Below are 9,459 nucleotides of genomic sequence, written 5' to 3' on the forward strand. Positions count from 1 at the left end.
CTACATGTACATACTACCTCAACTAACCGGTGACCCCGCACATTGACTCTGTACCGGCACCCCCCTGTATATATTGTTATTTTTTACTGCTATTCTTTAGTTAGTTGTTACTTTTATCTCTTATTCTTATCCGTATTTTTTGAAACTGCACTGTCGGTTAGGGGCTCGTAAGTAAGCATTTCACTGTAAGGTCTACACCTGTTGTATTCGGCGCATGTGACTAATGCAATTTGATTTGATGTTATTAAACAAACAGACAAAGTCATGGACAAGATACACACTACTGCACAAATGACCACACACATTCACGAAGATATACAGTTACAGACACTGTCCACCACAAAAACTGGATGGTTCTCTCCATTGACTTATACAATATAACTATTGGTTATCTCTCTCACCCTGGACTCAGTACTAGGTAGGCTGAGGGTTCTCTCCAGAATTGGGTTGCCAGGTGGGGCTGTTCCCCAATGCTGGAAAGTTTGGGAACCCCTGCTCTAGGTCAGGCGACCTGGCAACCCACATGTTGTACTCTGCTCAGACCACTCACTGTGACTCATGTCCTGATTGACTAGGAGGATGGGGAAGAGACATGTCAAAGTGAGGGCCACACATGTTGGACTTTCAGAGGACCGAACCGTCTGTTCATTTTTGCCAATTAGGCTAGCTATGTGGGTGATGAAATGGCATTTTCCTGGCTTTGGCCAACCTGACCTGCACCAGTAAACATGTCGATTGACAATTATAAGCTAAGTTAGCGTTACCATAATTGTTCTCCCAAACTTTTCAAACGTATCTCCGTAAATCACAATTGATTCCTTAAAGTGGTCACATCTAGAAGATCCTCATCGTTGTTAAACATTGGTGGCTATTATTTTACACACGCTAGCTAGCTAACGTTAGCCTGCTTACATCAATCAACAGGTTGCTAGGGTTTATGTTAATTAGCTAACTGAAGCTATAGCAACTGTGATACTCTGGAATTACGTGGTGCTCTTTTTTACAGCTTGACAGTTCCCTGATTCGCTCACTTCCAAATTAAAAACAACACAACTACACGTTTCAACATCACGTCATCCGATTGGACGAGAGGGAACTGTCTAAAAAGTGATTGGTTGTACAAAGAGGTCGTGAACTGCAAATGTCACGAGTGGTGTCACAATTAGACCTTCCAATTGAAAACATTGCCAGAGATTTCTAATGTATCACTATTTCCATTATTTTCAGTATGGATTTAAATGAATAATATTTTTGCATCTCGGCCTCCTTGATTTTTCTTTTTTGTGTTTGTGTGTTAATTTCTGATATTCCTGGCAAATTGTTGTTCTTAAATATGCAGAATGACCAAATAATATAATGCATGGAGATGAAGTCACTGGGTCATACCTTTTGATTCATGTAGTTGACAACATATCATGAGTCATATATCCGAATAAATTCCCTTCAAAATGAGACTGATCTCAGACATTTGATGAGAGAACAAACTTACAGCAGCATTTTCATAAAGAAATACAATTACTTTGAAGGTCATTTAAGAGGGAAGAAACGCCATAAGGGGATAGTATCTACAGATGAGACATTAAATTGTGTCCCAATATACCACCATTTGAGTGCCAGATTCGACATACCTATATTTATATCACAAGTGGCTTCATCTGTTAGACATTTAATATACAGATTCCGTGGAACCGACTACTTGGACTTTTCGATCAACTCTTGAATATGGATCAAGTGCATTAAACATGAGAGATAGGTGTGTTACACTCGGCTAAGAGCTAACACACATCTCCTGATTTACCTTAACACCCACTGAGACTTCGTGCTCCAGTCTCATGACTCCCACTGAACTCTGATCAACAAGGCACATTCTGATGGGAAGCAGGCTTTAGAGTGTGTTTGTATGATAGATGTAGCTACTGTATATTAGCCAATGGGTGGATAGAAGACTGCACCATCAGTAATAGTGACCTTTGGGCGTCTGTGTAACATTTAAGTAATCAATACTGTTATATCATCTGTTACAACCAACTTAATGAATGTGTGATTGAAGCCAGGATCACAGTATATAATGGAAAGCCTATTTATTTATGGTCAGATTGCCTCATGGTTTGCAATGGTGTTTAACTCATAGTAAATATTCTTGTCAGACCATTTGTGTCACACATGAACCTGACTGCCAGGGACTTTATCAATATTTGAGTCCAAAGGGGAGAAGAGAATAGGATTCACAGGCTTGGCAGCCAGACCTATATAGTCCATGTTGAACTCTACCACTGGATTAAGACTCATAGAATGTCATGAAGGATTTCTTTGAACTTTGAATGCCCATTAATTTTCTTCTTTGTCGATCTCTCCACTCTACTTTACTTTTTCAAATATAAATTTCACTAAAGGACTCATGAATGCATGAAGTGGCAGTTTATTATTGAAGGAAGTGAAAGGAAGCTTCATGGGCATCTCCTTCCTCATTGGCGAGCAGGAGGCAAGTTCCTCCTCTGGTGGTGTTGTAGGACACTATGAACAAGAGGATGTGGTGTTTAAAAAACAGATTATAACAAATACTGATCATGCACAGCACTACCTGCATGCTTTATGTCTCACTCTGGATGGTCGGAAGGGGAGTGAGATCCACTTACATTTTTGTTGAGATATTTCTTTGGAAGCTTCGTGAATGAGATTAATAGGTGAAAAGAGAGTTTTGAAATGAGTTTTGAAAGAGTTGAAAGGACTGGTTGACAAAAAAGTAACAATTCTTGGGCCTCTCCTTCCTTGTTGGGGAGTAGGAGGCAAGATGGTCCTCTGATGCAGTTGCAAAACCCGTGTAGAAGACTGACAACAGCAAATCCCACTGGGCACAGATGTCAGTTCAACATCTAGTTGTGATTTACATTTGGTTGAGTTGTCAACTAACGTCACTTCAACGTTTTAAAAAAAAATCACCATGTCATTGGATTTAGATTAAAAGTTGGGTGAAGAAAAGACGAAATGCCCTGACGTTCATGACTTGTTGTAAATCCTATCAGTTCATCATGTAGATTTTTTGGTGTGTTGAAATGATGTGGAAGCGATGTTGATTAAACCAGTTTTTGCACAGTGGGATGTCAGTAGGACTGAGTTGAAATGATTAGTTATGGCAGTGAAAATGAACACTTCTTGAGCCTCTCCTTCCTCGTTGTGGAGTAGGTGACGAGATGGTCCTCTGGTTGTGTTGCCAAATAACCAAAAGGACATTTCTACTGACGCTAGCTGTTGTCATGCCTAGACATGGCAGAGTATACCCTGATTAAAAAGAATTGGTTCTTTGGCCTTTCCTTCCTCTGTGAGGAGCAGGAGGCAAGATTTTCCTCTTGTCGTTGTGCATTCTCTGGTGTTGGAGTAGTGCAGAATACTGTGAACAAAGAACGTGGCGTTAGAAAATGGATAACAGAAAACACTGATCATGCACAGTACTACCTGTATGCTTTTGAAAGCAAAGTTAGTAATCTATTAGCTACATACTACTATAGTTGACATCCGCAGGATCCTTGGTGGTCTCAACGGGAGCGATATCCCCTTTGTTGACTTTCTTGCTCTGATGATTTAAACGCGAGGAAAGAAGAATTTCAAAGAATTTCAAACAAGCTTAACATTTATTTTTGATTGCAGTCAAAATACCAATACATTTACTGTCCAAGTTGATCTCAATGCCTTGCCCAAAATAATGAAGACTGGGTTTTACCTTTATGAGACTGATCTTTCGGAGCTTAGGAAATGAGAATGTCAAGCTCTTGACTTTGTTTGTTGGTTTGGTCATCAAAGATCTGTCGCACTCACGGTTGATCGGGTGGACAGATGGGGTTGAATCAGTGGGCAGTGGTGCCGTGTTGCTACAAAGCCTTCCATTAATGTTCTCTCCGGGGGGAGACATATCCATTTCACTGGCTGTCTCAACCACCTGTCTTGTGATCGTAAAGACATCTATGATCACACGGCAAATCATTGAAAGAGGGTTGCAGCACCCTGGGCTAACTTCAGAACTCATCACCTGAGAGGGAGTGACTGGTCGGATGTTCTGACATGACCTGGCAACCTCAACCACTGCAGATGGAGGGAGGAGGGCAGTGAGCAGCTGCTCCAAAAGGGTCTTTATAGATCTCTCGGTGATAGTATATGCTATCTCCAGCAAACCCTTCCTTGAGATCTCCCTTTGAAGTTCCCCTGTCATGCTGGACTTTGGCAGAGCAGATTCTGATTTTGACCTGCCAGACACAGATTGTGCTGTTAGTGTGCTGTTCACCATCAAAAGGTTTCGCAGCTGGTCGACTAACTTGTCAGTGTGAGGACGAAGAATACCAGAGGAGAGGAGGATCTCCAGGCTCTTCTCTGCTGACGCTGCATCCTCACGGCTGAGCACCATCCTCTCCATTAACTCCGACACAGCCTTTTTTGCATAACTTAATCCCTCTGCGTCTGACCAAGTTGCAGGGCTCTTTCTGACACTTTCAGCCACTCTTCTCTCTGAGGAGACAGGGCTGTCCAGTCCACCTCCCTGGTGGTGCAGACTCTGCTCTGGCGTTTCTGGGGTAGTGATAATGCTTCTACCCCTGTCACTTCCAGAAGTGGTCAAAGTAGCAGTCTTCTGGACGTCGTCCATGCTGAAAGTGGTGCTGGTTGAAGAAGTTGTCCTGGAACAATCCTTAGACAAGCCTTCATCAACACGTTCTTCCTGCACCATACTTTCTGGTGTCAACTTTGATGGGACCCTGCCGTATAGCTCCACTGAATCCTCTGTATGAGGCATGGATCCAACGTGGAAGAGCATTCCCCCGATGGAGGGAAGTAGAGAATCATCGGATTCCGACTGAAGAACTTCACTGACCTCTGTGATCTCCCTAGAGGGTTCAGAAACTGTACTAGATCCAGCTTTCTCTGCTGCCTGTTGCTCTGTACCCTCGTCAGATGATGCTGGCAGTTCAACAACTAGCCTGTGCTCTTGTTGTGCCCTCTCGCTGCTCTGTTTGATCCCCTTGGAGATACTCCTCATTTTTGCTGACAAAACACGAACAAAGCTGTTAAAACAACGTTTCAACGGTCTACTTCCTTCCTTGTTGCCATCCCTGTCTCCCTCTGCTGATGAGGTGATCAAAGGAACTCCTTGGCCCTCAACCGCTGCCAACCCATCTTTGCTATAGAGCTTGGCAGATCCCACTATAGTAAGTAATTGTGATCCCGAGCAGGTCTGTTGGAGAGCCCTGGACAGGGCGGCATTGATCTGCTGCACTACCGCCTTTACAATGGCTCTGGCTTGCCTGTCAAAGACACTCTGGAATAGCTGTTGCTCTAGCTGGTTAGCTGCCGAGTAGATGTCCTGCAGCACTTCAATCACTCTATCCTGGACATCTGTGTATATCATATCCTGAGTGATACCAAAAAGCTCCTCCAGAGGGTCCATCAGGATTTGGAGGCTCACTTGTGTGCCTGAACTGTGTGCAACTTGATCATGTGCCTCAGTGGAGGTAAGGGATCTGTAATAGACAAAGTACACCGTTGGGAACATACAAAGAGTTTCATTCCAAATCTTTGTTGTATTGTGAAGAAAATGTCCTGAATGCACTCATGACTCCATTCTATGCACACAAAAATTACGATCTGGTTCTCTGAATTGCCTTGTGAAAGCCTAAGACTGTAAGATTGTATTTTATAACTTGTTGGCAATAGAATTCTTTTTGAAATTATGCCCACCTGACCCAGATTGTGATTTATAATGAACCGTTCTTAGGACTGCGTAAACAACAACAGTAATTGTGTTCCAAACAAAACAACTACAAGTGTGCTTGGTCTAATTCTTCAACGGCACAGCTAGGAGATTTTAATAAAGCACCTTATAGTTGAAGACTCTTGAGTCATAAAAGTGCACACTTTGGAGAGGTGTGTGGCCACTTGGAAACACCAGTTAGACCTCTCACTCAAACCCTTGTCATTTTTTTGTTACTGAATGTATCCAGAGTGTTTGCAGATTTCTTTATCAACAAATGCAGCAAAAATGTTGCCGACAGTCAATTTCAAATGTACATAATATCAACAGTATAATGTTTGGATTCAGTCTTGTCAGGTGAACTGTTGTGTCCTCACCTTTAGTCTAATAATTTCCCCATAATCTCCAAATTGCTACCGTGGTTATTAATATACTTTCCATATTTCTTCTGTTAGAAACATTTTAATTTAGCCCTATCCATATAGGCCAATTCCCATGAGTGTAAGGGGTTAAACAATGGATATATAGCGTTTAGCAACTAAACACATTTTAAAGCTAAAATCTATTAATTCAAATTCTGAGAATAGTACTATTAATATTAAAATAGTAATCATTTACACACAAAGTTGAGAAATGTGTGAATATTGCATTTTGCAACAAAACTCTTACTATCAGATAAGTGATGTCATAGACCACCTGTTTAGGACCTTTTTTCAACTCTTACAAGAATGAGAATGGAATGAATAATGTAGTCAAACGAAATGAACATACAATCTTGACTGGTAGGGGGTGGGCGACCGTACACTACTGCAATACGTCTTCAAGCTTCCACTCCTCTCCGGAATTGGGCTGCTTTCAAAGTGAACTGTTCTTGACAGTGAGCGACAATCCATAGTGTCCATGTCCAGCACTCTGTCGTTCTCCTCCTGCAGAATACTGGAGAAGTAAATCCGGTCCAGGGTGAATGAAGATAAGTCGATATTGAGCACCTTGGCCTCCACCTCATTTTCAGCCCCATGTGCGTCAATAGATGTAAGGGATCTACAACAGACAATGAAAAACAACATTGGGTTTATTCAGATAACTTTCATAGATCTAGGATTTGTTTTCAACTTTCACATTTAAAATTAAAGTAAGAATGAGAAAAGCATAGGCTGTCACAGAATTGGTAAAAAAAAATACTTACGGTTTTGAAGCGTAGGGGGTTGCCGAGCGTACACCACTGCAATATGGCTTTGTGCTTCCACTCCTCTCTGGAATTGTGCTGCTTTCAAAGCTAATTGTTCTTGAGAGACAATCCTCAGTGTCCATGTCTAGCACTCTGTCCATCTCCTCCTGAAGAGTCCTCAAGGAGGCTATCTGGTCCAGCGCTGTCAAGGAGTCACAGTCAACGACTGTGGGCATCAGGGTGTCATTATCTACAGGCATCTTGACCTCCACCTCATCACATGTATCCAGCCTCAGGACCCCTTGGTACTGCAGCTGCTCTAGACTCTCCGCTGAGTTGTTATCCGTGTTGACCGTAGATGTAAGGGACACTAGAGGAAAGAAGATGAAATGTCTGACACATTGCTGGTGTTATCATAGTGATACAATAAAGTAATCAAGTAAAGATTAAACACTGACCTGAGTCAAAGCTTGGAATACATCCAAGTGAACACCCAGCAGAGGACAAACCTAGGTTTCCCTGTTTCGAGACAATTGTAAACCGTGTCAAATATACTAATATAGACAATGCAGCAATCATAACATTTGATAGCACATTGAGTTCATGAAATGCAGCCGTTACACTGGGTAACGGCTGACGACGAGAGTCCCCTTGGCTTTTGAAGGCAGGTTGGCAGGTTATTTGTGAGAAATGTACTGACAGTAACATTAGATGATTGCTACCTTCCGTCTCTTCCTCTGACTTTCAGTTGCTTCCACTTGTTCACCATTTTCCTGTGTTTGACTGTCCATCACTTGATCCAGGGAGCTAAGCATCTCATTCTGTGAGCATGAAAATCTATTGATTAATAGCTTGCTAGGCTAAAGGTACTAGATAACATATTGTAGATTGCTATCATGTTTTATGCTTTCAACTAGACCCAGCAGATTAGAAGACATTTTATGCTCAAGATTTATTCAACAATTTCAATATTCATTTTTCACCGTGTGTTCCATTGCTCCAAGGAAGGACACATCTGTCACGGGCAGGACAGCAGGCTCAGGAGACGGGTCCCTGTAGGCCACAGCACGTCTGAGTTAACCATTGAGATTTGGTTGTTGAGTCTATTTAGTGGTCGTGAGTGGTTGTTGAGCACCTATATAGATCCATTTTAGATCTGTCAGTCTGTCTTGTCTGTCTGCTTTAAAAATAGCTACCTGGACTTCTCAGGGGACGCCTCGGACTCCTCGGGACCAGTTCCCTCGATTTTCACAATGTAGTCAGACATTTTTAGGATGATGTTGTCTGAAGATAAACATATATCTTATTCCCACAACTCAATTAAATTCATGTGTTTTCAGGTTTTAAAGGGGCAATCAGCAGTTGTTTCGCAAAAAAAGCTGAGATGGGGCTGGAGACGTACCCGCTCTCAAATTCATAGAGCTATGGACGCAAGGACTGACCATCCATTATATCACAATTATAGTTGGAACCATGTTTTGAGGGTATATAATGTTTGTTTACATTTACTTTGTTTACACAGATTGGAGTTAAACAAGCTTATATTTGGGGGTCTGATGGGATATGACAATTGAACTAAGTTCCTGCGGCATTTAAACGTTTTTTCAAGAATCAAATGGGTACATATCATTAATAAGTCCGGAAATGGATGTAGGGCCAAGCAACTGCTCTAACTTTGTTAAATTATTGAGCTATATAACTTTTTGTAAATAACAAAATAAAAGATCAATGTACCTCAAAACCGTTTTGTCGGTGTGATTTAACAAAGTTGAGATGAGACAGATGATAATTTTAGTTGAGCGGACTAGTGGCATCCAGTGGAAGTGATGAAATACATGCATGTTGGTGACATATAGTGGTTTATGCGAGAATTACAGGAGGGGCGTTTAAACCCAAACCAACCTATAGCCTAGTCCCACCACCACGTAGCTAATAATCATTATTTTTCTTTGTTAATCCTCAGTGCCCTGTTAGCAACACGTTAACCACGTTTATCAAACATCTAGAAAACTCAAGCGGAAACTGAAGGGGCAGAGAAACATTTCCCTGCGTGTGCCTCGTGTCCGTTTAACATTACATAGAAACATACGGCAGCGTTTCCTTTTCCTAAACTCAGCCACAGGCTTTCGTCTCCCGAGTGAAGCCTGGAGTCGAGGCTGGCAACGCATTAGCGGGTCATCTGCTAGACAAGTCGCAGTGGTCTACAATCAACATACATGTACCTCGTGGATTAGCCTACATTAGCCTCTGTGACAGACTTGACCTCACGAAGTCTGAGCGGGTGTCCTTTCCTAGCCTGATGGTAGGTAGGCCTGAAAACTGACTGACTCCTTGATGAAGAACTGACCCAAGAAGTCCTGTCACGCTCATGTTCAGGTGACGTATTTCTGGACCAGATTACGTCATAGGCGAAAGAAGAAAACAAAAATACCCCACGACAACAATAGGCCACACTTAGTATAGTATATCATCTTGTCTTGTATCTTGGGACATATGCCGCGTTCAAAACAACTGGGAACTCGAACATCTCCGACTTCAGCACGTTCAAGACCAATGG

The 9,459-nt window shown here is 42.1% G+C and overlaps 1 protein-coding gene across 3 annotated transcripts; it reads right to left on the reverse strand.

The window, feature by feature from the left end:
- Window positions 1-2,066: 2,066 nt before the first annotated feature.
- Window positions 2,067-9,343, reverse strand: LOC115169992 (uncharacterized). 3 transcript variants are annotated; one of them, XR_003870951.1, is made up of 11 exons: window positions 9,125-9,343; window positions 8,099-8,186; window positions 7,886-7,955; window positions 7,625-7,723; window positions 7,361-7,421; window positions 6,921-7,272; window positions 6,506-6,775; window positions 3,719-5,504; window positions 3,499-3,571; window positions 2,637-3,388; window positions 2,067-2,514 (listed from the first exon to the last, which is right to left on the reverse strand). XR_003870951.1 is itself a non-coding variant. In XM_029726173.1 (10 exons), the coding sequence occupies exons 2-10, from the start codon at window positions 8,167-8,169 to the stop codon at window positions 3,243-3,245; spliced, it is 2,928 nt and encodes a 975-aa protein (XP_029582033.1). In that variant the 5' UTR covers window positions 8,170-8,186; window positions 9,125-9,343; the 3' UTR covers window positions 2,067-3,242. The 3 variants fall into 3 exon arrangements, 1 of the variants encoding a protein (XP_029582033.1); XR_003870952.1 differs by lacking the exon at window positions 8,099-8,186; XM_029726173.1 differs by having other exon boundaries at window positions 2,067-3,388.
- Window positions 9,344-9,459: the final 116 nt, after the last annotated feature.

Source organism: Salmo trutta, chromosome 31, assembly GCF_901001165.1.
Source record: "Salmo trutta chromosome 31, fSalTru1.1, whole genome shotgun sequence".
In the NCBI taxonomy this organism is placed as follows: Eukaryota; Metazoa; Chordata; class Actinopteri; order Salmoniformes; family Salmonidae; genus Salmo; species Salmo trutta.

Bases quoted from the DNA above. Each gene is read 5' to 3' on its own strand.
- LOC115169992 (XM_029726173.1), bottom strand. From the start codon at position 8,169: ATGTCTGACTACATTGTGAAAATCGAGGGAACTGGTCCCGAGGAGTCC. The intron at 7,273-7,360 runs GTCAGTGTTTAA...TCTTTCCTCTAG, and splicing joins TATTCCAAGCTTTGACTCAG to TGTCCCTTACATCTACGGTC. The intron at 5,505-6,505 runs GTATGTTCATTT...TGTCTATTACAG, and splicing joins ACCCCCTACCAGTCAAGATT to ATCCCTTACCTCCACTGAGG.